Raw genomic sequence first — 26,314 nt, 5'->3', positions numbered from 1 at the left:
CTGAGCAAGCCCGGAAGTGTCTAAACCTTCCCACCACATCTGTCTGGGGCTGAGGGCAACAGCCACCTTTCTGTATCTTCTCAAAGGGCTGGTAGGATAGAAAGGTGAGGCAATGTAAAACTGTTAACTGTTTTAGATAAGAGGGAGAAGGTATGTAAAACCCTCCCTGGCCCACAGGCATTTCTGGGATACATCAAAAGCTGTACTAAGGGGTAATGTCATTGCTGTAGCTACACAACTCAACAGGAGAGATAAACGCCGCAGGCTAGAGGGGCAGGTGAAGGAATTAGAAGAGGCTCACAAACAATCTGGCTTCCATGAAGTCCAGCACCAGCTCACGATAGCCCGAAAGCAGCTTAAGGCCCTAGATATAGATAAAGCAGAATTTTTCACTCCTTCGCATTAAACAAAAATATTACGCAGGGGGTAATAACGCAGGGCTCCTCCTGGTACATTGACTGCGCACTTAGGTGCTTAAGAAAAGAATAACCAAAATTGAAGGGTCACAGGGAGTATCGGGATGAGCAAATAGCCCAGGAGTTTGAACACTTCTACTGTGCCCTGTGCTCAGCAGAGGCACTTGAACTGGGGGATGCAGAGCATACTGCACCTACCGAATCCATCCCGTAAGCGATGCCCTGCAGCTGGTCAGCGATATTCACCCAGCCGAGGTGCTCACAGCTATCTCCTGTCTGCAACTGGGTAGAGCTTTGGCCCAGGATGGATATGTCTGACTTTTACAAGACGTTGGCCACCCAATTGGCCCCACTTCTTGCCTGCCTTTATAACTCCTTTACCGCAGTGGGCTCACTCATGGGCACTATGAGGGAGGCCACCATCGATATACTTCCGAAGCCGAGGAAGGATTCCACACACTGTTCCTCCTATCATCCAGTTTCACTATTAAATGTTGATGCGTTGTAGCAGCCCACCTGGATCCCTATTTGCAGGGTCCGTTTGACACAGACTGAGCAGGTTTTATACCTGAGAGGGGCTGTAGTGACACCTAAACACCTTCTACATCTAATAGACAAAACCTACAGCTCCAGAATACCAGAGCTTCTGCTCTCGGTGGGCACCAAAAAGGAGTTTGACCAGGAGCACTGGCAATATCTTCAATTGGCACTAGCCAAATCCAGGCTTGGAGCTACATACCAACGGTGGATATGGTGTAGTTACACCAATACCAAGGCCTCGGTCAGAGTGAATGGAATATCATTGCGATCCTTCAACATAGCACGAGGCACTAGACAGGGGTGTTCTCTAGCCCCTTTGCTTTTTGCTCTCTCTATCGAGCCATTTCCTGAAAGGATCTGTAGAAACCCCCTTAGAGTGGGCATATCCATGGGGCGTCGGAAGCATAAACTGGCTTTGTATGCAGACAATGTTATGGTTGCTATTACACAGCCCTTCACTCACCTCGTCCGCTTTTTATGCAGGAACTCAAAGCCTTTGGGAGGGCCTCTGGTTTTAAAGTAAACTTTCAGATATCACAAGTTCTCAACCTTACCGTTTCACAGGGGGATCAACTCCCTCTAGAACAGCTTTCACTTTCTATGGGCAATGCAAGGGGTCAGATATTTGAACATACAGATACACGCCACATAACAGCGTATGGTGGAATGGAACAACACCGCACTGCCCTCCACCGCCCACGCTGACCTCCATTTATGGAAGTTAGGTCCCATCTGGCTGGGTAGATTAGCAGCGGTCAAGATTACCCTTTTGCTGAAAATACTCTGTCATGCAGATCCTGCCACTGCAGCCCCCCCTTGCATCCTTGGTAAGTTGCAACATTTACTCAAGGACTACATCGGGGATGGTAAAAAAGCATGTATGGCAAAAAAGCAGGTGTATCTTGCTATGACAGTGGGCAGCCTCGGAGTCCCTCATTTGGTGCATTACTAACAAGCAGCACAACTTAAATATGTGGTAGAATGGAATATGCCAAGTACTGAGAAACATTGGTGCTTTATGGATCAGGCAGTGGCTGGGATACACAGTTGGAAAATCCCAGGGTTCCCCAAACTGTATTGACGGCCAGGGGTTTATTGTAAGGGCAACAGTAGGAAAATGGGACATGGTACAGCTGACAAGGAAATTATTCACTCTCATATCACCACAAACACCTATACTTGGGAACCCAGATTTTCTGCCGGCTTTGCAGGAAGCAGCATCCCTGCCATGGCAGGAAGCAAATTGCAAGAGGTTGGGGAGGACTTGTTTGATCACAATGGGCTCATGAAGTTTGCGCAAGTCCAGTCTAATATGATTTAGATCAAACGCACACTGGCAATATGTTGCTATATGACACTGGGTTACTCAACCGCATGTTCTTCTGCACACCATTCGGCCCCATATGAGAAATGGCTCCTTATCCAACACAGACCAGGGCCTCCTGTCTGACATCTATGCACTCCTCAATGCCCCACTAGTTACCATTAAATCACCATCTCAACAGTGGTGGGAAGTGGATTGCGAATACCCCTTCATCCATAAGGAGGGGCTGATACATTACACAGTGCACACACGTCCAAATGTAGTGCCTCTGGAAAGGAGACATTACTTAAAATTACACATTAAAGCTGTACTAAGGGGTAATGTCATTGCTGTAGCTACACAACTCAACAGGAGAGATAAACGCCGCAGGCTAGAGGGGCAGGTGAAGGAATTAGAAGAGGCTCACAAACAATCTGGCTTCCATGAAGTCCAGCACCAGCTCACGATAGCCCGAAAGCAGCTTAAGGCCCTAGATATAGATAAAGCAGAATTTTTCACTCCTTCGCATTAAACAAAAATATTACGCAGGGGGTAATAACGCAGGGCTCCTCCTGGTACATTGACTGCGCACTTAGGTGCTTAAGAAAAGAATAACCAAAATTGAAGGGTCACAGGGAGTATCGGGATGAGCAAATAGCCCAGGAGTTTGAACACTTCTACTGTGCCCTGTGCTCAGCAGAGGCACTTGAACTGGGGGATGCAGAGCATACTGCACCTACCGAATCCATCCCGTAAGCGATGCCCTGCAGCTGGTCAGCGATATTCACCCAGCCGAGGTGCTCACAGCTATCTCCTGTCTGCAACTGGGTAGAGCTTTGGCCCAGGATGGATATGTCTGACTTTTACAAGACGTTGGCCACCCAATTGGCCCCACTTCTTGCCTGCCTTTATAACTCCTTTACCGCAGTGGGCTCACTCATGGGCACTATGAGGGAGGCCACCATCGATATACTTCCGAAGCCGAGGAAGGATTCCACACACTGTTCCTCCTATCATCCAGTTTCACTATTAAATGTTGATGCGTTGTAGCAGCCCACCTGGATCCCTATTTGCAGGGTCCGTTTGACACAGACTGAGCAGGTTTTATACCTGAGAGGGGCTGTAGTGACACCTAAACACCTTCTACATCTAATAGACAAAACCTACAGCTCCAGAATACCAGAGCTTCTGCTCTCGGTGGGCACCAAAAAGGAGTTTGACCAGGAGCACTGGCAATATCTTCAATTGGCATTAGCCAAATCCAGGCTTGGAGCTACATACCAACGGTGGATATGGTGTAGTTACACCAATACCAAGGCCTCGGTCAGAGTGAATGGAATATCATTGCGATCCTTCAACATAGCACGAGGCACTAGACAGGGGTGTTCTCTAGCCCCTTTGCTTTTTGCTCTCTCTATCGAGCCATTTCCTGAAAGGATCTGTAGAAACCCCCTTAGAGTGGGCATATCCATGGGGCGTCGGAAGCATAAACTGGCTTTGTATGCAGACAATGTTATGGTTGCTATTACACAGCCCTTCACTCACCTCGTCCGCTTTTTATGCAGGAACTCAAAGCCTTTGGGAGGGCCTCTGGTTTTAAAGTAAACTTTCAGATATCACAAGTTCTCAACCTTACCGTTTCACAGGGGGATCAACTCCCTCTAGAACAGCTTTCACTTTCTATGGGCAATGCAAGGGGTCAGATATTTGAACATACAGATACACGCCACATAACAGCGTATGGTGGAATGGAACAACACCGCACTGCCCTCCACCGCCCACGCTGACCTCCATTTATGGAAGTTAGGTCCCATCTGGCTGGGTAGATTAGCAGCGGTCAAGATTACCCTTTTGCTGAAAATACTCTGTCATGCAGATCCTGCCACTGCAGCCCCCCCTTGCATCCTTGGTAAGTTGCAACATTTACTCAAGGACTACATCGGGGATGGTAAAAAAGCATGTATGGCAAAAAAGCAGGTGTATCTTTCTATGACAGTGGGCAGCCTCGGAGTCCCTCATTTGGTGCATTACTAACAAGCAGCACAACTTAAATATGTGGTAGAATGGAATATGCCAAGTACTGAGAAACATTGGTGCTTTATGGATCAGGCAGTGGCTGGGATACACAGTTGGAAAATCCCAGGGTTCCCCAAACTGTATTGACGGCCAGGGGTTTATTGTAAGGGCAACAGTAGGAAAATGGGACATGGTACAGCTGACAAGGAAATTATTCACTCTCATATCACCACAAACACCTATACTTGGGAACCCAGATTTTCTGCCGGCTTTGCAGGAAGCAGCATCCCTGCCATGGCAGGAAGCAAATTGCAAGAGGTTGGGGAGGACTTGTTTGATCACAATGGGCTCATGAAGTTTGCGCAAGTCCAGTCTAATATGATTTAGATCAAACGCACACTGGCAATATGTTGCTATATGACACTGGGTTACTCAACCGCATGTTCTTCTGCACACCATTCGGCCCCATATGAGAAATGGCTCCTTATCCAACACAGACCAGGGCCTCCTGTCTGACATCTATGCACTCCTCAATGCCCCACTAGTTACCATTAAATCACCATCTCAACAGTGGTGGGAAGTGGATTGCGAATACCCCTTCATCCATAAGGAGGGGCTGATACATTACACAGTGCACACACGTCCAAATGTAGTGCCTCTGGAAAGGAGACATTACTTAAAATTACACATTATTGGTATTATACCCCAGCTAGTGGAAACGAGGCAGGGATGATAGATGCTTGAGGCAGTGCAGACACTCCAGTACATTGACACATACTTTGGCATTGCCTTAAACTATGTTATTGGACAGATGTCCTTGCGGATATTAATCAGATGTACAAGACTGACCTACCTAGATTTCCCAATTGTATCTTTTTGGACCTTCCCAAAGCACTGTCTCCCCTGCGCTCCGCTAAAGGGAGTGCTATTTCCCTCACCCTATGTGTGGCCAGATAGGTCCTCCTATCCAACTGGGGCAGGGATAAAACACCGACGAGGCTGGATTGGCAGCATAAGCTCTGAAAGCTCCTGGGTATGGAGAAACTGACTGCAATGGTTCACCGAAAGCTACCACAATTCCATAAAACCTGGGGACTTTTGGCCTGGACTTCCGGGAGCTCTCCTGTTCCTCCTACTTGTGAAGTCTACGCCTCACCGAGCCTGGGCACAACACAGCCATGAACTGAACATTGCTTTCACCCACCTGGCCCGAAACCATTGCATTTCCCGATGATGGGTGTTGTCGAGCTTATTAACCCATATCCTATTTTCCAAAAACATCCCTCTTAACCCATCCCCCTTTTGCCCTCCCTCCCAGCCTCCCGCCCTTCCCACATTGTTCTCTTTTTCCTTGTTTACCTCGCCGGCTACTGAATGTGGGTGAGGGTACAGCATTGTAACGTAGATATTTTCAAAAACTCCTTAAAATCTATTTAAACGTAAAAATAAACTGAGAGCAACCAGCAGTTCAAGAGACTTGTCGGACAGAGGAAGTAGCAGTGTTACAGTTTTTAGCTTAACAGCACTCTTGCCTTTATCAGCTCCATTTAATTCAAGCATACAAGTACATTGAAATAGTTTTGCACCAGTGATGTTTTGAATTTGAACCAGCTAGTTATTTTAATGAGAAGCACATGATGTCCGTATATTAATCCTGGAGATATACTTGTAACATTCATTTACTTTTAACCTGTTAGGTGCGGGCGTCGGCCACTGGCCGACGCCCACACACCCTCCCTGGTGCGGGTCACGACCAGTGGCCGACACCAGGAAGGGTATCAATAAATCCTCGGGTGCGTCGCACCCGAGGATTTTTTTTTTTTTTTAAACCCCCCCCCCCGGGAGACACGGAAGCTTCCGTGTCTCCCCCCGCCCCCCCACCCGCCCCTTTGTGACGTCAGTGCGCCTCGCGGCGCGCTGACGTTGCAAAGGTGTTTTCCCCATCAAAGCAGGAAGCAGCCTTGCGGCCGCTTCCTGCTTTGATGGGGAAAACGGCCTTTCTCACGTTCGGGAAGGCCTCGTAAGAAAGGGGAGTGTCTCCCCTTTCTTACGAGGCCTTCCTGAAAGTGTTTCCTGGCCCCCCGATCGCAGCACAGCTGCGATCGGGGGGCCAGGAAACACTTTGAAAAGGCCTCGTAAGAAAGGGGAGACTCTCCCCTTTCTTACGAGGCCTTCTCAAACTGTTTCTGGCCCCCGATCGCAGCTGTGCTGCGATCGGGGGCCAGAAACAGTTTGAGAAGGCCTCGTAAGAAAGGGGGAGAGTCTCCCCTTTCTTACGAGGCCTTCTCAAAGTGTTTCCTGGCCCCCGATCGCAGCACAGCTGCGATCGGGGGCCAGGAAACACCACTAGACGCCAGGGATTTCACTTTGGGGGGGCGGCCCCCCTCGGAAAACGGGCCGCCCCCCCCCCCGGGGGCATAATTAATAAATAAAAAAAAGGTAGGTGCCCCCTGGGGGGGGGGGGGGGGGGGCGCGATCGCCCCCCCCCCCCCCCCCCCCCCCCACCCCCCCCCCCCCCCTCCCAGGGATTGTTGTTTTTTTTTTTTTTTTAAATAATAAAAAAAAAAAAAATGACAGGGGGTCGCCCGTGGGCAGGGTGACCCCCTGTGGGGGCAATTTTTTTTTTAGATGTTGTAGGGTTTCCCTGGGGGCCATTTTGGCCCCCAAGGAAACCATACAACAACTAAAAAAAAATAGATCTATATATAGATCTATATTTATATATCTATGTAGATAGATAGATATATCTATGTACATGGATATATCTATAGATATATCTATGTATATATATATATATATATATATATATATATATATATATATATATATATATATATATATATATATATATATATATAGAGGTAGATCTATATATACCAAAGAGATTTATAAAGTGTGCTACTCACCTGTGAGGGTCTCAAGGCGCTTGGGGGGGGGGGGCGGGGGGAGGGAAAGGGGCTGGGAGGTTCACTGTTCGAAAAGCCAGGTTTTGAGGCCCTTCCTGAAAAGAAGTAGGTTTTGGGTCTTGCGAAGGTGGGTTGTGAGGGCGTTCCAGGTTTTGGGTGCAAGGTAGGAGAAGGATCTGCCCCCGGTGGTGGTGTGTTTGATGCGGGGGACAGAGGCGAGAGAGAGGTCAGCTGAGCGGACGTTTCGTGTGGGGGTGTGGAAGGTGACTCTCGTTGAGGTAGGCAGGGCCTGTGTTGTGGAGTGATTTGTGTGCGAGGATGAGGATCTTGAAGGTGATCCTTTTGTCAATGGGGAGCCAGTGGAGGGATTTGAGGTGTGGAGAGATGTGTTCGTGTCGGCGGAGGTCGAGGATGAGTCGTGCTGCTGAGTTCTAGATGCGTGTAGTTTGCGCTTGAGTTTTAGAGTGGTGCCGGCGTAGAGGGCGTTTCCGTAATCAAGCCTGCTGCTGATGTGTGCGTGAGTGACAGTTTTTCTGGTCTCTGTGGGGATCCATTTGAATGTTTTTCAGTATACGGAGTGTGTTGAAGCATGAGGAGGTGAGAGCGTTGATTTGTTGGGTCATCGAGAGGGAGGAGTCTAGGATGATGCTGAGGTTGCGTGCGTGGTTGGCGGGGGTGGGTGCAGGGCCTAGCTTGGTGGGCCACCATGAGGGGTCCCAGGTGTTTTTGTGTGGGCCAAAGAGGATTATTTCGGTTTTGCTTGAGTTGAGTTTCAGGTGATTGGCTGTCATATATATATCACTTTTGTCAATATGTGTGTGGTTTCCCTGGGGGGAAAAGGGTCCGACTTGTCTAGTGGCAGTTTTAGTGCCATAAAGAAGCGCAGAAGGTTTATATGCCTACTGCAAAGAGCAAATCTGTATTTTATGTAAATAGCTGAGTACATTAGCAAAGTCTATGGAGAGATGAAGGGCACTTTTGCTGGGTGGTAATGAGGGAATCCGAGGAGGAGGGATTGGGAGCACCAATAATGATTGTTGGACTGGGCGCAGGAGGTGCTAAAGACTGTGACGAATGGTATGTGACAAGGTGTTTTTTGAGTGTCTTGAAAGTACGTGCTGATTGAGGGAAGAAGCGCAGGTAAGGTGGCCTCTACTGTTGCACGTATCTCACACACCATCGATTTTGTGACTGTCTACGTAGGCTAGTGTTTTAGAGCAACAGTTTAGCCAATAGCAGAGATGGCATCTTGATGGATGACTGCTGCCTACACTCGGGTTATAGAGGACCGCTCTGACATAGGATCAGAGACTGAGACATCAGATACTGAGACAGCATCTGAGGGATAGGACAATGGCGCAGACTCTGGGAGTGATTTTTCAGTCAGAGGAGTCCCATTTGATAACTCCTCTTCCAGTACATTATGAGGGAGGTGATGAGGACAGTCCTGCTGTCCCTTCGCAAGCTGTTTGTGCAACTGGGTAATAGTGGGTTAGGTCAACCCAGAGAGCAGGTGAATGCGGCGGCAAGCAGAGAGAGAGTGCTCTCTTGGGAGCTCCCCAATTTAGTTCAGCCCCAAATTCCACCACCCAAATCATATTGTGGAGACATCAAAATTATCCATGGCAAAACAAACTGGTTTTGTAAGGCAGGCACCTGTGTTTTTGGTCCTGGATTCGGCGGCCATATAGAGAAACACACTAAACCCAAACATTTCTGGAAACTAGACATTCGGGGGAGTCCACAGAGGTGTGACATGTGTGGCTTCCCCAAAGTTTTCTTACCCAGAATACCCTGCAAAGCTGAAATGTTGAAAAAAAACTCAATTTTTCTCGCATTTCTGTCACACAAACTACAGGAATATGCTGGGATCCACAATATTCCTACCACCCAGTGACTCCTCACCTGTCCTGATAAAAACACTACCCCACTTGAGTGCCTACACCTAGTGTCTGTGTCAGGAATGGATCACCCCAGGGTCAACAGCTGCCTCACGTAAGGACCAACATTGACCGTTGTGTGATCTATTCCTGTCGCAGGCACCAGGCCTAACCACACAAGTGAGGTATCATTTTTATCGGGAGGCTTGGGGGAACGCTGGGTGGAAGGAAATTTGTGGCTCCTCTCAGATTCCAGAACTTTCTGTCACCGAAATGTGAGGAAAACTTGTTTTTTTAGCCACTTTTTGAGGTTTGCAAAGGATTCTGGGTAACAGAACCTGGTCCGAGCCCCGCAAGTCACCCCTCCTTGGATTCCCCTAGGTCTCTAGTTTTCAGAAATGCACAGGTTTGGTAGGTTTCCCTAGGTGCCGGCTGAGCTAGAGGCCAAAATCTACAGGTAGGCACTTTGCAAAAAACAGCTCTGTTTTCTGTGATGTGTCCACGTTGTGTTTTGGGGCATTTCCTGTCGCGGGCGCTAGGCCTACCCACACAAGTGAGGTATCATTTTTATCGGGAGACTTGGGGGGACGCTGGGTGGAAGGAAATTTGAGGCTCCTCTCAGATTCCAGAACTTTCTGTCACCGAAATGTGAGGAAAACTTGTTTTTTTAGCCACTTTTTGAGGTTTGCAAAGGATTCTGGGTAACAGAACCTGGTCCGAGCCCCGCAAGTCACCCCTCCTTGGATTCCCCTAGGTCTCTAGTTTTCAGAAATGCACAGGTTTGGTAGGTTTCCCTAGGTGCCGGCTGAGCTAGAGGCCAAAATCTACAGGTAGGCACTTTGCAAAAAACAGCTCTGTTTTCTGTGATGTGTCCACGTTGTGTTTTGGGGCATTTCCTGTCGCGGGCGCTAGGCCTACCCACACAAGTGAGGTATCATTTTTATCGGGAGACTTGGGGGGACGCTGGGTGGAAGGAAATTTGAGGCTCCTCTCAGATTCCAGAACTTTCTGTCACCGAAATGTGAGGAAAACTTGTTTTTTTAGCCACTTTTTGAGGTTTGCAAAGGATTCTGGGTAACAGAACCTGGTCAGAGCCCCGCGAGTCACCCCATCTTGGATTCCCCTAGGTCTCTAGTTTTCAAAAATGTACAGGTTTGGTAGGTTTCCCTATGTGCCGGCTGAGCTAGAGGCCATAATCCACAGGTAGGCACTTTGCAAAAAAACAGCTCTGTATTTTGTGAAAAAATGGGATGTGTCCACGTTGTGTTTTGGGGCATTTCCTGTCGCGGGCGCTAGGCCTACCCACACAAGTGAGGTATCATTTTTTTCGGGAGACTTGGGGGAACATAGAATAGCAAAACAAGTGTTATTGCCCCTTATCTTTCTCTACATTTTTTCCTTCCAAATATAAGAGAGTGTGTAAAAAAGACGTCTATTTGAGAAATGCCCTGCAATTCACATGCTAGTATGGGCACCTCGGAATTCAAAGATGTGCAAATAACCACTGCTCCTCAAAACCTTATCTTGATCCCATTTTGGAAATGCAAAGGTTTTCTTGATACCTCTTTTTCACTCCTCATATTTCAGCAAATGAATTGCTGTATACCCAGTATAGAATGAAAACCAACTGCAGGGTGCACCTCATTTATTGGCTCTGGGTACCTAGGGTTCTTGATGAACCTATAAGCCCTTTATATCCCCGCAACCAGAAGAGTCCAGCAGACAAAACGGTATATTGCTTTCAGAAATCTGACATCGCAGGAAAAAGTTACAGAGTAAAACATAAAGAAAAATGGCTGTTGTTTTCAGCTCAATTTCAATATTTTTTTATTTCAGCTGTTATTTTCTGTAGGAAAACCTTGTAGGATCTACACAAATGACCCCTTGCTGAATTCAGAATTTTGTCTAGTTTTCAGAAATGTTTAGCTTTCCGGGATCCAGCATTGGTTTCACACCCATTCCTGTCACTAACTGGAAGGAGGTTGAAAGCACCAAAAATAGTAAAAATGGGGTATGTCCCAGTAAAATGCCAAATTTGTGTTGGAAAATGTGGTTTTCTGATTCAAGTCTGCTCGTTCCTGAAAGGTGGGGAGATAGTGATTTCAGCACCAGAAACCCTTTGTTGATGGCATTTTCAGGGAAAAAACCACAAGCCTTCTTTGGCGGCCCTTTTTTCCCATTTTTTTGGAAAAAACTAAATTTTCACTGTATTTTGGCTATTTTCTTGGTCTCCTCCAGGGTAAACCACAAACTCTGGGTACCATTAGAATCCCTAGGATGTTGGAAAAAAAGGACGCAAATTTGGCGTGGTTAGCTTATGTGGACAAAAAGTTATGAAGCCCTAATCGCGAACTACCCCAAATAGCCAAAAAAGGGCTCAGCACTGGGGGGGAAAAGGCCCAGCAGCTAAGGGGTTAAAATGTTTTTGTGTGTTTTTTTTTATTTATTTTTTATTATTATTATTCACAGTACCTCTTTCATATAATGTGAAACGTTTGGGTTGGGATGTTGTAGTTTGATTTAAATTAATAATTCCTTGATGGAGAAAAAAAGATCACCGGTAGGTAACAATTCCTTGTGCACAGTTTATTTTTAGTTTATACCACTCTGGTTGAATAGTTCCTTCAGTAGCAGAAGGAAAAAGGGGGCGAAGCAGCAGAAGAGTTATTGCTCCATAAATTTGACTAAAATCATTTTATTTCACTTGCATTGTCTCTCAGGCTCACAAACGCCTCGGGTTCAGGTATCACACGCAGGGTTGATTACCACCCTTGCTTGATTGTAAAATATTTGCATGTTTCTGGTGAATAACCATTGGTGGTGCCTACATACCCATGTCTCCTCCAGTGCCCGAATCCCGAAGGTCCAGAGAAGGCGGTTCTGGAGAACTTCAGCTGCGGCCATGTAGTCTGCCCCTGCTAGTGTTTATTTCCTGTATTTACCCAAGACTGCTCTTCGGTTCCGCTGGCACATGCGCACATTGACACCAAGCAGCAAACACAAACTTGCTTGTTTGGCATGGGTTTGGATTTCATGCAGCAGAGCTTACCACAAATCTATTGATAATCGTAAGATTATGGCCTATATCACAACTGTAAATGTATTTCCTTTTTCAGTGTTTACAATATAAAACCGACCAAGCTCAGGACGTCAAGAAGATTGAGAAATTTCACAGTCAGCTGATGCGGCTTATGGTAGCCAAGGAGTCCCGCAGCGTAGCCATGGAAACGGACTGATCTAAAACTAATGAATATGCCAATGGTGTGAAGTTTCATCAGAGGAAAAAAAAAGTTTGGAATGAAAAGAAAAAGTTAATGGGACAGAAGATCTTTTATATAACTAAGTGGACTACGGAAGCCGAAGAGCGCCGATCGTTTCCTCAGACGCCACTTCTAAAAGCTAGGAAGAAAGTACTGCTTTCATTTGAAAGCTTCTATTTATTTTCGGAAATGTCACTATAAAACAGGAAAGTGACCTCTATGGAAAAAATGGCAATTTCCTTCAGTATAATTTTTTTTTTTTTTAACTGATTAAATGGAAGTTTCTTATGGAATAAGTAAGAAGCTTGGAGTCTGCATTATTTGTAACTTTTTTCCCATGAATTTCAGAATGACATTGTACATTTTCGTATTTTTGTTGCAATTAAATGACCTAAATTCCTAATGTGCGAGTCTGCTTTGCTCATTCCCATTGCTTGCCGCCACCAGGACTGCTTCAGGTCAAGCAGCGGTACTTGAGGGTAATTCATGTGTTGTGTTTTTATTTGTGTGTGAAATATATCTAAACCAGCAGTTTAATTTGGCTTATACAATGAATATTCACTAGAGGTGCAGTCTTGCCACAGGTTTACTTGTTAAGAATAGACGCTCAGGGGCTTGGGGTGTCCATTGAGGACACGCGTTTGCTTGTCTTAGAGGCTCCTAATCTCTACCGCAGCAAACATGTTTATATTCTTGATCGTGAGCTGGAATTGTGCAAGTGTGCGTCCAGTTGAAGATGAGGTGACCGGCGTGCACTGAGGCAGACATGAAGTCCCAAGCACACACTCATGACTCGGCCCTCTGCAAATGGTCAGTGTAATGTTGTGCATCGTTTTCATCTCAAACCCGATAGGTGCCAAAGCCGTGTCTGAATGGGGCATTTTTTTGCTTGCACTGTGACTGCCTTATATAGTATTAATGATCAAATAAGACACGCAGGGACATTTTTAATCAGGTAATGAGCATGTCAGAGTTTTAACTTCCCTGACCAGAAAAATTATGAGTGCATTTGATTCAAAATAGAGAACTGGAAGAGTACATCTTGGAAAATAGCATATTTTCCATCTCTTCATAGTCTGTTAGATCTTTGAAAACAGTGTTAAGGCCATTGTTTAAGCAACAAATCCTTAGGGATGCATCGCACAGGCCAAGGAAAGAAGCATTGGCACAGCTAATAAGTCTCCTCCCTCAAAGTTAACTTGTTGGCTTTTCCCAGCCTTGGTGCTCATGCGAAGTCACAATGCCCACCACAGTGTGATGTATTCACATGCATTATCAGACGTGTGTCATAAGACGTGATGCTTTGGTGGCCCTTTAAAAAAATAAATTAAAAAAAAAAAGTATTCAATGTGAAGGACACTTGTCTACGAGCTCTAATTAAAAAAATAAAAAAGAACAACAGAAGGCACACAAATGTGCATTATAAAGAAAGGAAGAACCCAGCAGCACCGTGCTACTGCAGAAACCCAAAGGCCCAAAAAAGAAACTTAAAATGTTTTGAAAATTAAACAGGGAGGGTTGGGGATTAGCTGAACGCAAAGCAACAAAGCCCAGGAAGGAGGGGGGGACGGTGGGGTGCGAGTGACGTGTGGGGAGGGGAGCGTGTAGGGCAGTGATACTCAAAGTACGGCCCGGGGGCCGCAGGCGGCCCCCAGGTCAACAGCAGCATTGTGCTGCTGTTTATTCGACTCGGCACTAGCACTAAAAAAATGTTATAGAAACAGGAAAGTATGTATTTGGAGGGTATTTGAAGTTCAAGAAAGAGAGTAAGGAGTGTGTCCAGGACCTCTTAACTTTAGAAACACCTTTTATTATTAAAGACATTTTGCAGCAAAAGTATAAATGTATGATCTGACTGACATTTAAAAAGTGGATTTCATTAACCTGCAGAACCGCTTCACCTTAGTACACAAGATGATATCACTGCATTGAGAAGTATTTTTTAAAAGTGAAAGTTTTCAAACAAGAATTTAGAAACTATCGTTCCCCCCTCCGCTCAAGACCCTGACAACAATGTGAATTGTGAACTAAGAGGCAAGTGAGTTGTTATGTGAATTCTTTGGGAGGCCTGGGTTTATATTATACATGAACAACATTATAGTTTCTTAAATCAGACACAAAGTTTTATACAGCATACATTCTAATGAGGTATTTCAAGGTCTTTATATGTGATGATGAAGAAAAAGGAATAAAGGCGGTAAAGTGAAATAAAACATTTGCCTAGAATCACACAGTTTGGTTAAGTGGAGAAGCCGGAATTTATACCTGTTTCTGGTTACACATTGTGCAATTCAGACACTAGATAAATACGCTTCTCTACAACCACTTTACCACTACCTCTCCCCCGCCTCCAGCCCGCCGGTCACATCACATACCAAACAGTGCGGCCCCTGAGAATGTTTGTGAGTACCCATGGTGTAGGGGGAACATTTGGAAGAGTTTAAGTTTGAAGAATAAACTATAAAAATACAAGTGGGAAGGGAAGCAATGCTCAAGTTAAGGTCGGGGCCAGCACGAGTGGATGTGAGGGGGAAAGGGGCACATAGAGGAGGGAGCAAAAAAAACAAAAAAAAACATGCTCTCCCTTGAAGTGATAAAAGAAAAAAGTGTCTCCCTGAAGTGTTGGCAGTGGAAGGACACAGGTCACGATAAGAGCATGGTAAAGGATCTGTGCTCCAGAGGACAAGCAAGAGGATGGAAAGCCCTTGAGGAAAGCAAATGAGATGTACACGTCAGCCAATCAATTGCTTCTGCACCTTACAATACTGAGAAACTCTCTCCAAATGCACGTTTCAAAGTATCCCCAATATTTCCTAACCCCTCTCTTGTTGGCTTCTTCTTGAATCTGTTTGAGCGGGTGCCCTGATGTTGTTGGTGAGACCTTGGAGGGAACGCCATGAAAAGCCAATGTGTGAGTCTGCCCAAGGACAGAACATTCACACAACAGCAAAAAGAATGGGCCCAGGTCACAAAGCTGCTGCTCTGACGTACCCTGGCAGTACTCCTGGCCTATACTTCAGGTGCTAGCAAGGAGTACTACAAGAGTAACTCGCATACTCCCAAGGTTTGGGAACTGAGCTGAAGGTATCTGAATTTCGAAAATGTGAGTGAGCGCCAGAATACATTGCGCCCCCTAACTGTTTTACCCATTAATGTGCATGTTGATGTTCAGCGGAAGCAGGGTCGTGGGTGGTGAAGGGGCACAATGAAAGGGGCACGGTACTCTAGTAGCAAAACTGCATTGCACGGCGCTGGTGGCACGGGCGAGCAGTGTCTGCTCCTGCCAGGGAAGGTGAAGTACCGCAGTGCCCCGTTAGCAAAGATGGAAGTGCAGGGTGGGTAAGGGGGCGCGGGCACAGGCCTGTCGAGGTAAAGGAGAGAGCGCCTAGTGCTTCGGTAGTAAAAGTTGGAGCTGCAAGGTGAAGCGGGCACAGAAAGGCGGTGTGACCACATGCATGGCTTTGGTAGCACAAATGAGGGGGCAGAGTAGCCTGGCACAGAAGGTGAAGCTACTGGAGCAAAAGTGATGAGGGCAAAGTAGCCTGGCACAGAAGGTGAAGCTACTGGAACAAAAGTGACGAGGGCAAGGCTCTTTGGTGGCAAAGATTTGCCAATCCTCGAGTATGCCCATCGCCCACCCGAGCGCAAGCGCGGCGGGGCACAGTACTGTGGGAGCCAGTACCAGGGGTGCAATGTTCAGTACTCCATAAGGAAAGGCAATGGCTGCCACTTCCGGCGGTGACGGACAGTGATTTGGCAGAGTTGAAGGGTCTCGGTGCTCTGGGAGGGAGTGAAACTGGGCACAGTACCGTAGTAAAGGGCGACGCGCAGTGCGTTTCGTTATTCAGAGCACACTACACCACAACTCTAGAACATGTAAAAGCAATCCAGCATCGCCGAGGTGTAACAGCGCCTTTCTTCAAGTGCGTCAAAGTTGTAAATCTTTGCCACTGGCTCTATGTGCTGCATTAATGTTATTTTCATTGGTGCTCGTTTTCGTGAACGGTGTAGAAACCTGTTACTATAGTACACAATGTTGCCCTTCATTCACCCCAGGCCCTGGGCTGCGGGGACTCTGGTCCGGACACGGGATGGTAAATATTCTGTAACTCGCCCGCATCTGTAGCGCTCCGACGAGCTGAGCGCTCCGGACTCTAACTGCACACATCGCAGTGTGTGCTTCTAAGCACGGCAGTGACTCCGTGCGCTGTGTAAAGGAGGGAGGGGCTGATAGCGCCTGCTGCCCCTTCAGTCTGTGGAAGTTTCTTGGGTCCTGTTTTCAGCCCCCACAACTGTCTAATTTGGGGTCCCTCGCTGTGTCTTCTTGTGATGAGTCTGCCTTTAATTTCTCATCTGCCGACTTCGACAAGTTTGTTTACACGTCAGTTGCATTTTCTGCATGTACACACCGAGAGGGACGCCAGCTGCGATGACCGTGGAAACAAAATTATATTTACATCCCCTTTGTCTGTTCGTTGCGTTGCATGGTGACAGGAACCCCCCCGCCTCCCTGTCCAAAAGGAAGGAACTGTATCTGCTTGTCTGCGATACTGCAGCAAGTGTGTAAAACCGCTACACGACACAGTGACGCTGCTGTTTAACAAAATGTAAAATGCCTTTCCACACAGCTTAAAAAAAAATGAGCATGTTCAATAAAGGCTTTGGTAGCTTGTTGACAGATAAGAGGCTGGGAAAAGCAGATGTGCAGCAGAGCAACACGGAGCACAGAGGGACAGAAGTATTTAAAGTAGACAGCTGGAAAACACATGCACTTTTGTGGAGTGCTTAATGCAAAAGAAAAAACGTTCTAGTAAAGCCAAAAGTGGGAGCCGCCACAGAAACCTAGCAACCGATGTAAAGAGGTAATTCTCCATTGCAGGGAGAAATTCATGAATAAGAAGCAGGCAAAAGAGTAAATATGAGAACCAATCAGTGGTAAGCAATGGGCGGGCACTACCTAGTAGCCTTCGACCTAAAACCAAAGTTCCCTTAATGTGACCACCAAATGCTGCCTGATCAGACGGGCCTCTTAAATTGTGGGAATTGTTGACACTTTTAGAGATCCATTTGATAAGGAATGTCTTTTAAATTGAAGCAGTTCGATTGGAAGTACTGTTATCTGAAGTGATTCCTGTTTTGATGCCTTTGGGTGGATTTTGTCAAAGTAACAAGCGTCTGAAACGGAGATTGTTCTTAAACATAACGTACCTAATATTATAGGAGGTTGAGCCAACAAATGAACAGGGAGATGAGCCAAGGGTCTGGCTCAGGCCTTAGATCCCATGCACGAGCCGAGCCCTGAAAATGTTTACTATACAAGTCATACAACCAGCATCACGTAAACTATGATAAAGGCACTTCAAAATGTAGAAGCTTTGACAATATACAGTACATTGCAGCACAGTACTGAGAAGTGCTTATTGAAAGTGATCATTTTAAAACTTGAACTGTCAGTAAACTAAAGGTAAGGCAGTTGTCATGTAAACCCTGTTCGTGGCCCAGGATAATATAGAGCAACATTATAGTCCAACAAACTCAATAGGTTTTGTACAACTGGTATTCTGAACTCACATATTTGAAAGTACTTTCATATGCATTCATGAAGAAAAAGGAGTTCTGGTAAAATAAAATATATGCCTAAGATCACACAATTTAAGCAGGGAAACATCAATTTATGCATGTTTTCTGGTTTCACTTAAAAAAAATAAAATAAAAAGCCAGTAATGAAGTAGCTATTTCTTTATGTTCTTTGTCTTTCATTATGTTAAGGCTTTGTTCTTGTCTCATGTTTTTCTCTCTTTTAAGCGCTTGGCATGAACAGCAATTACATTAGCAGGATCACATTCATGTTTTTTTCATAAGCACATTTAGAAACCCACTTAGGATCCTTAGATCAGTGGTTCGCAACCTTTTGACTCCTGAGGACCCCTACTGAATCATTACTGAAAGCTGGGGACCCCAAAGCAATTTTTACGATTTAAATTTCAAACATTAAAACAGTAAGGAGCAAAAAAATACACAAACAAGTACAACCAAACAAATACTTGACTTACTAAAGATATAATTATTTTATATTGAAAATAATATGCAAAAAAAAAATTAATGGGAAGGTTGACTAACTTTTCAATGTTTTTGGTTTTATTTAGTAAAGCAGAATCCTCTGGTAAGATTCTACATTTCCCAAGCAATTTCTGTTTTTATTTTTTAGTTACATAAGATCTGAGAAAGCTTTTCCACATACATATGTGGTGGGGAAAGGAATAAACCATAAGGGCCTCTCATCTCTCCATAGCCTCCCTGTCACATGTAATTCATTTGTTTTATAGCATCTCTCATACCAGTGTAGGATGTCTGAGCACTTCGCAGAGGACTACAATGTGTAGGACTCACATGTCATCCACACTGGTATTTTCTAAGTGCTTGGTCTGGAGAAGCACAAACTCCAGATTCAGAACATAACACAGTGGTTAACGGTGACTTTAATAATAATAATGTATTTCTAAGCAAACCCTTTTTTTTTTAAGCAGCATTAGGAAAATGAAAGACTGGGAGGGGAGACATAACTTTCTATTTTGTGCTATGTAGTTTGTATGCAGGTCTTTGGCATTTCATAGCGCACTGTGCTAGATTACAATTGTAATTTATTAACTGGACACTAACAAAAGAATCTCTGTGACAAAAGCGGTAACCCACTGTGCTATGCACATAAAATACTGTCTTTGCATGGTAATTGTTCTTTGCAGCAGGCATATTTACCCTCTGCAGTACCTTAGATGGGTCAAAACTGCCACTAGACAAAACACCCAACTCTTTCCTGCAGGTACATTAATCACCAGAGTTATCTTGATGCTTTTATTTTTGTCTGAAAGATGTTGGATGTACAAGGAATTATGCAGTGCTTTCAAAACTGCTCCACAAAGGAAGTAATAAATATAAAAAACATGCACTGGTTTCTGTCAGAGGCCCCAGCTGGAGAAGTGCCTTCCTGCTGGCCCAGGACTGCGGACCTCCTGGGAATGTGTCACAAACCCCTGTGGGCCACAGTCAGGTTGGGATCCGCTGCCCTACATTGTCTATGACTGAAAATAATTATTTTTTTGCTGGATATTAGACCCTGCCAGAGTTTGACACTTTAAGGATTTACTTTTGGTGTTATGATCTGATGTTGGTTGTGAGTGACTTGAATTACCAGGTTCGAGGACTTTGATTACCTTACACACCGTGTATTCCCTCTATAGTGGTTGTGCATGCCCAATCAGGGGACCACATCTTGGATTGATTTTTCTTTTCTTGTACATTTTCTGACTCAATAAAAAGGGAACTGACCACTATACAATGCCACTTCCAGCCTGGGTATCAACACATTAGCAAGGATAGAAGCTAAAGCACATGCACTGTGACAAACTGGAACTCGTGGTTCCAGAAGCCCTGGAGAATTCACTACCTCGAGGCCTTATGGTTGTGATGTGGACACGCGCTGAAAGTTCTTAATACATTGGGCCACATCCAAAGCCTGCCTACCTTTTCAAAAAGTCCGAAAAGCAAAGGGCAGTCACAGAATTAGTTCTCTAAAGATATTAAACATAACGTCAGACAGTTTGGATGGCAGTGACTGCGTACATTCAGGACGCACGTGTCAAACTTTAAGAAACTACAAAATAAAGATTTGGACCAAAAAAAGTATTGTGCTAATCTTATTTTCCAGTGCTTTCTAGATGGTAGCATGTTTTCTCAGTAAGGGTGGACCTTTGATACTCTAGAAGCTTGGCCACGACCTTTCCTGCTATTTTCCCCATCAGGGAAGTTATCAGGGCTAACTTTTTTGAGAGCTGTTTTCCCCATCAGGGATAGCTTTAGCATATTCCAGAAGTCTATGAAGGTTGAAGGTTGCGGATCACCCGACCCCGGTTCAGGTTATACATTCATTTAATGTTGTGTGCCATCTGTATCCCCAGATATTTGACATTATCCACTCTCCAGGGTAGACCGGGCTCAAGCATGTGCTCCTCAGGAAGCCCACGCAGTTTGCCCAGTGGGAAGAGGGTTGACTTAGAGCGATTAACGCAGAAACCCCAAATGTTCTCCAAATTCTTGCATAACGTTAAGCAGGAATGGGACTGAGAGGTCTGATTGATACAAATAGAGCATGGGTTTTTCTGCATATAGAGAGACGACATGCATTGTTGTGGCTCACCCATATGCCCTATCCCTACAGCACCTGATTGAACCGGCACTCCAGAGGTTCCATTGCAGGGCAAAAATCAGGGGAGAGAGCAGGCAGGCCTGACGGATGCCTCTCTGTAGCAGTATATCGTCCGAGACACCTCCCTGTGCGAACCCTTGCTATCAGGCGTTAATAGAGTAGCTGAATCGATTTAATGTAATTATGGCCTAGGCCTGCCCTGGTCAATATTTGTCAGATATAATCCCAGCAGGCTGAGTCAAATGCCTGTTCTATATCTAAAAAGGTTAATGCATATGGGTCGCTATCCAGGCTGGGATCATGTAAAACGTGACAGGAACGGGGGGGGTGGATTGGGAGCACACTGCCTCACATCCCAGCACAGTTCGCCCCTTTGCATCCTGGTGAATGCAGTTCACAGTTAGCGCTTACTTGAAAATTATCTGTACTTTTTCACCAAAGATGGTGCAGACATTGCTTTATATCTCTAGACACGTGTTTCTGGGTTCAGCCCTTCATCAGTAGAGAACAAAGAAAATTAATCCGGGGTTGCTGGAAATGCTGCCAAAATCCTCTCCGGTCAAGTACCACTCACAGGTGCATCTCGAAAGCTCGTCAGTTCACTGGCTCAAGGGAGCCTTTTAAACAGGAAGGGGGGTTTGGAGCCCACGGTCTCACATCCCAGCGCAGTTCGCCCATTTGCTTCCTGGTAAATGCAGTTCACAGTTAGCGCTTACTTGAAAATTATCTGTAGTTTTTCACCATAGGGAAACAATTAAGTGTGTTAAAAATATAGTCTACTTTTACAAATTGAAATTAAAAATGTAACATACTTTAAAAATTACATATTAAAATGAAGTTAATTAGTCTGGGGTAAAATGAAAATTAATGAAAAACTTAAATGCAATGTAGTAAAGGAAATAAATGCTGTAAACAAAAAAAAAAAATGGGTTATTAGTTGAGTTATGTACCCACCTCCCTCAATCACAATCCTTGTCGAGGCGAACCACTAAGGTCACTAAATAAACTTGCTTCTGCTTCCCAATAACTATATCACAGAGCAGACAATGTTAACTTGGAGGCAATGTGTAAAGTTCTTATCCGGCAATAAAACAGTAAATATGTCAAAATGCACAAGAGTAAAAGCCCCCAAATAAGTTAGAAAAATAGATAACATTTTATAAACAAAATGACAAAACAAAGGGAAACTAGAGATATGATTTTTAAAGTTTGAAGTAGTAATAGTGCAGAAACCACAAAGTTCCAATGATAGTGGTAGAACAGAACCTACATGCAATTTGATGCTGACCGTGAGGGAGTGTTCTGGATGCACTAACCAGGTTTGTCCAGCTCAAAGATTTTACCTTCTGACTTTAGTCTTTTAAGACTCAATTCTCTACAGGAGTACACTTCTAAAGCCAACCAGTACCTCAGGTTAGGCACTTAGAGACTCACAGGTGGTAGGCAGAGACCAAGAGAAGGTCCAGGTCAGGTTGCCACTGATTAGTGGGAAGGTGCAGCAAAAGGCCTCTCATAGTTTGCCTCTCTAGCTTTACTAGGAGGCCAGCCTTATGACCCTTAGACTCTCCTTCTTTGTCCAGAGAATAAAAGGGACAGCAGGTCCTTTCTTCCAGGCTCTTTCCTGGTCTCAGACAGCAGGTTCAGTCCTCTTCTGACCTTCCACTGGTCGAGGAGTATTCTGAAGTGGAAGGGTGTAGATTTGGGGGAAGTGGGGTAGAGTCTTACACCACCCCCTAATAAATGTATTTTGTGATAATTAGTTGGGTACAGGTGCGTTCAGTCTGGTATGGTGAGGTGTCTGTCGGATTTCACCAGGATTTTTTACACACACAGACACACAAAAACGTGCACACACACTCCCTGTTTGAAAAGACTTAAAAAATGTTGGTTATTTCACTAAATAATGCGCTTTCTCTCACTTAGTATGCCTACCAATACACATTCCTCTCCCTTTCCACTGCCGCCTAAGCACCTCTTGTGTGCCCTGCTTATTGTATAATGTATTTTAACATCATGTGCCAGTATTATTGTCAGGAATTCTGAAGCTAACTCCCCCCCCCCCCCCCCTCACTCCCTCCCCCCAAACAATCATACTGAACAAGCTACGCCGCTACTGAAGTGGCTACCTGGATGTACCATATTATGCCTAGCATGGGTGGTAATGTCCCTGGGGACATCCTAACCAATGAGGTAAAGGTTCCCGGGGTTATCCCTACACACTCTGGGTGGGCATTTTCAAGAAGGCTATCCTAAACTTGGACTCTCAGGGCTGGGAGTGTGTAGGGGGAGTATATTATGGTAATCCTAGTGTCGCCCCACATCCGATGCTAAAATCCAGTTATCGGCAATAAATCAATCAAAAAATATTTATAAAGCGCGCTACTCACCCGTGAGGGTCTCAAGGCGCTAGTGGGAGGGGGTTACTGCTGCTCGAAGAGCCTGGTCTTGACCTGCCTCCGGAATGCGAGGTGGTCCTGAGGTTGGTGGGGAGGGAGTTCCATGTCTTGGCCGCCAGGTAGGAGAAGGATTTCCCACCTGCCGTGGTGCGGCGGATGCGAGGGACGGCGGCGAGTGTGAGGTTGGCGGAGCGAAGTTGACGGGTGGGCGTGTAGAAGCTGAGGCGACGGTTGAGGTATTCGGGTCCCTTGTTGTGGAGGGCTTTGTGTGCGTGGGTGAGGAGCCGGAAGGTGATCCTTTTGTTGACGGGAAGCCAGTGCAGGTGGGCGGAGATGTGGCTGTTGCGGGGTATGTCGAGGACGAGGCGGGCGGAGGTGTTTTGTATTTGCTGCAGACGTTTCTGGAGTTTAGCGGTGGTTCCTGCATATAGGGTGTTTCCGTAGTCCAGGCGGCTCGTGACGAGGGTGTGGGTCACAGTCTTTCTGGTGTCGGCGGGGATCCAGTGGAAGATCTTTCGGAGCATGCGGAGGGTGAGGAAGCAGGAAGATGATACGGCGTTGACTTGTTTGGTCATGGTGAGAAGCGGGTCCAGGATGAATCCGAGATTGCGTGCGTGGTCTGAGGGGGTTGGTGCGGTGCCTAGGGCCGTGGGCCACCAAGAGTCGTCCCAGGCGGACGGGGTGTTTCCGAGGATGAGGACTTCCGTTTTTTCTGAGTTCAGTTTCAGACGGCTGAGTTTCATCTATTCTGCGACGTCTTTCATTCCATCTTGTAGGTTGGTCTTGGCGCCAGTGGGGTCCTTGGTGAGGGAAAGTATCAGCTGAGTGTCGTCGGCGTAGGAGGTGATGTTGATGTTGTGTTTGCGTACGATGTCGGCGAGGGGGCTCATGTAGACATTGAAGAGAGTCGGGCTGAGCGAGGAGCCTTGTGGGATGCTGCAGATGATCTCGGTGGGGTCTGAGCGGAACGGAGGGAGGTAGACTCTTTGTGAGCGGTTAGAGCGGTAAGAGGAGATCCAGTCCAGGGCCAGTCCTTGGATACCGGTGGAGCGCAGGCGGGATGTTAGGGTTCAGTGGCAGACTGTGTCGAAGGCAGCTGATAGGTCGAGGAGGATGAGGGCGACTGTTTCTCCGTTGTCCATCAGAGTTCTGATGTCGTCTGTGATTGAGATGAGGGCGGTTTCTGTGCTGTGATTGGCTCGGAATCCGGACTGAGAGGGGTCGAGTAGGTTGTTGTCTTCAAGGAAGTTGGTAAGTTGCTTGTTGACGGTCTTCTCTATGACTTTGGCAGGGAAGGGGAGGAGCGAGATGGGGCGGAAGTTCTTCATGTCGCTGGCAATCAACAAACTTAAACAGAAGTATGGTAAGACTAAGATGAGCTTTCAGAAACCAGACAGTGGATACACACAAATTGTTTTGGTGTTCTGTTTCTCTCCTTTGAAGAGTGCCCCAATGACTTGGGGAGGAAGGACTCCTCTTTGAAAAGCAATGCAAGTGTTCTATGAAAAGCCCCAGTAGGCCTGTCAAGCAGGATGTGACATTGAAGCGGGGATTGAACTTTGATGTCAGTTGATCCTTCGAGCCCCCTTGCATATTCTGTCAGGTTCTGAGGGGTCATCTCTGCCCATTCAAGTCATCGTATTGTTTTGCCCCGGGAGCAATTCACACTTCATTCATGCCTATTTAAATGCTAATTGCTGGCTGGCCAATGTGGCAGAACAAAATGCAGATTTAGTTACAGGGGGCTTCAGGCAGAGCACAAGTGACGCTTTTAAAAGTCATCTTTCAAAAATATTTACTACAAATCCACCTGACCAGTGAATTGGGCTTGCAATAAATATTTGTCAGTCCAAACAGTTGTAGCTGTTTCCTATGCTGAGATAACATTTATTAAACGTAATACTGTATCTTCTTGCTTTACTGCAGAACAGCCAACCCTACTACAGAGAAAATAGCTTTGAGGGCATTTTCACTGTCCGGACATGTTTACTTATGGATGAGTTATAAATATGTAAAAGAGAGGTTTAGGCCTGTCAAAATGGGTGATTTTGACAGATTGAATTTGCAGTTACAACCTGTACAGTAGGGATGTCCTTGTGAAATTCCTTTATGATTTAGAAAATAAGTTTTACTGAAATGAGGGACATAACTTCCAGAATGACTCCTGTACAGTCTTGCTGGATGACCCACAAGCAACCCTCCAAGACTGGACCAAATTTAAAGCCATCACCAAAAAGCTCCATGACAATGGTGTTAGATACAGATGGACTTACCCCTTTGGGCCATTCCTTTGAGTTGGGGGCCAAATGGCACATGGTCACTGAAGTTGCATGCCTGCTAGCTGGACGTGCCCCTCCCAGACTCTGCTACAGAATCGCCACAACTTGTGCAGGACCTGGTTGATTGACTGTGGGGGGAGGGGTTGACTCGGTAGGTTGGAGCCAGCCAAGCCATTAGTGTTCTGCTGCCGGGCCTAGGGGATAGAAAACTGCTCCTGCCATAATATGACACCTTTATTAAATTTGCAATTGGATGACCTATATAGGCACAACTCATGCCTGCCCAATTAATCCTTCCTGACTGCACTGACGTGGGGCTTCTTATGGCATGGGGGTATGGCCTCCAGAGACAAAATGGGACACTCTCTATAACTACATCATGTCCCTGATGGCCAGGCGCGGGCAGAGGACCACTCTTGCTGCAACAGTGACTGCCACAGTGAAGGGTCTTCTACCTCCGTGCCGCCTCCCACCCCGTGCCGAAGATGTTTTGAACTCTTCTTGGTCTCCAGGTATTGTTATCAGGGGCGGGGTGGAGAACCTGTAACCCCCATGTTTGCCATTATTGCTTTGCTGTTGATTTTCTCTGTTTACATTTATGGTTGTGTTTTTTTTGTGTGTTTTTTTAGGGGGGAGATGTGGGACCTGCCGAATCCAACAACTTCTAATTCCATCGCTCTGCACTCACGTCATTGACCTTTATTGCCTACGAGCTAGATGGTTAATATATTTGCCCCCAATACAAAAGGCTTTAACACACCTACTAAACAAGGGGCTATTTGGAAGTGCTTATGGATTTAGGTCTGGATATAATATGTTTCCAAGAAACACATCTTCTATGGAAGGACCATGCATATTCTACTGCATACCGCTCCTCAGCACTTACTAAACAGCGGTGGGGGGTGGGCATCCAAAACAGAGGGTCTTTCTCTAAGCAATTGAAGACCTCCCAACTGTACCTCTGCCTCAGAGATGCTTGGAACGAATTGCAACCCTCTGATCTGTGCTGCACTTTTTATTCCCTCTTTCAGCACCCACACTCCCGTATCGATTATGTCTCACTGAGCAACGCAATCATGGTCAAGGCCAATGTGGTAGATGCTAGAGCGATCGCA

The 26,314-nt window shown here is 45.9% G+C and overlaps 1 protein-coding gene and 1 long non-coding RNA gene across 2 annotated transcripts in view; one reads left to right on the top strand and one right to left on the bottom strand.

Moving 5' to 3' along the window:
* LOC138296771 (uncharacterized) overlaps positions 1-11,988 on the bottom strand; it is a 338,898-nt gene extending 326,910 nt beyond the window's left edge. The window contains exon 1 of the long non-coding RNA XR_011203895.1: positions 11,894-11,988. This is a non-coding gene — a long non-coding RNA (uncharacterized lncRNA). The remainder of the gene's footprint in view (positions 1-11,893) is intronic.
* SRP9 (signal recognition particle 9) overlaps positions 1-12,724 on the top strand; it is a 49,202-nt gene extending 36,478 nt beyond the window's left edge. The window contains exon 3 of the mRNA XM_069236190.1: positions 12,178-12,724. Within this exon, the coding sequence (XP_069092291.1) occupies positions 12,178-12,297 (120 nt within the window). The 3' untranslated portion in view covers positions 12,298-12,724. The remainder of the gene's footprint in view (positions 1-12,177) is intronic.
* Positions 12,725-26,314: the final 13,590 nt, after the last annotated feature.

This window comes from Pleurodeles waltl, chromosome 5 (genome assembly GCF_031143425.1).
Source record: "Pleurodeles waltl isolate 20211129_DDA chromosome 5, aPleWal1.hap1.20221129, whole genome shotgun sequence".
In the NCBI taxonomy this organism is placed as follows: domain Eukaryota; kingdom Metazoa; phylum Chordata; class Amphibia; order Caudata; family Salamandridae; genus Pleurodeles; species Pleurodeles waltl.
Note: the sequence above shows the minus strand (reverse complement) of the source record. Positions and strands in the feature narration are given on the sequence as shown.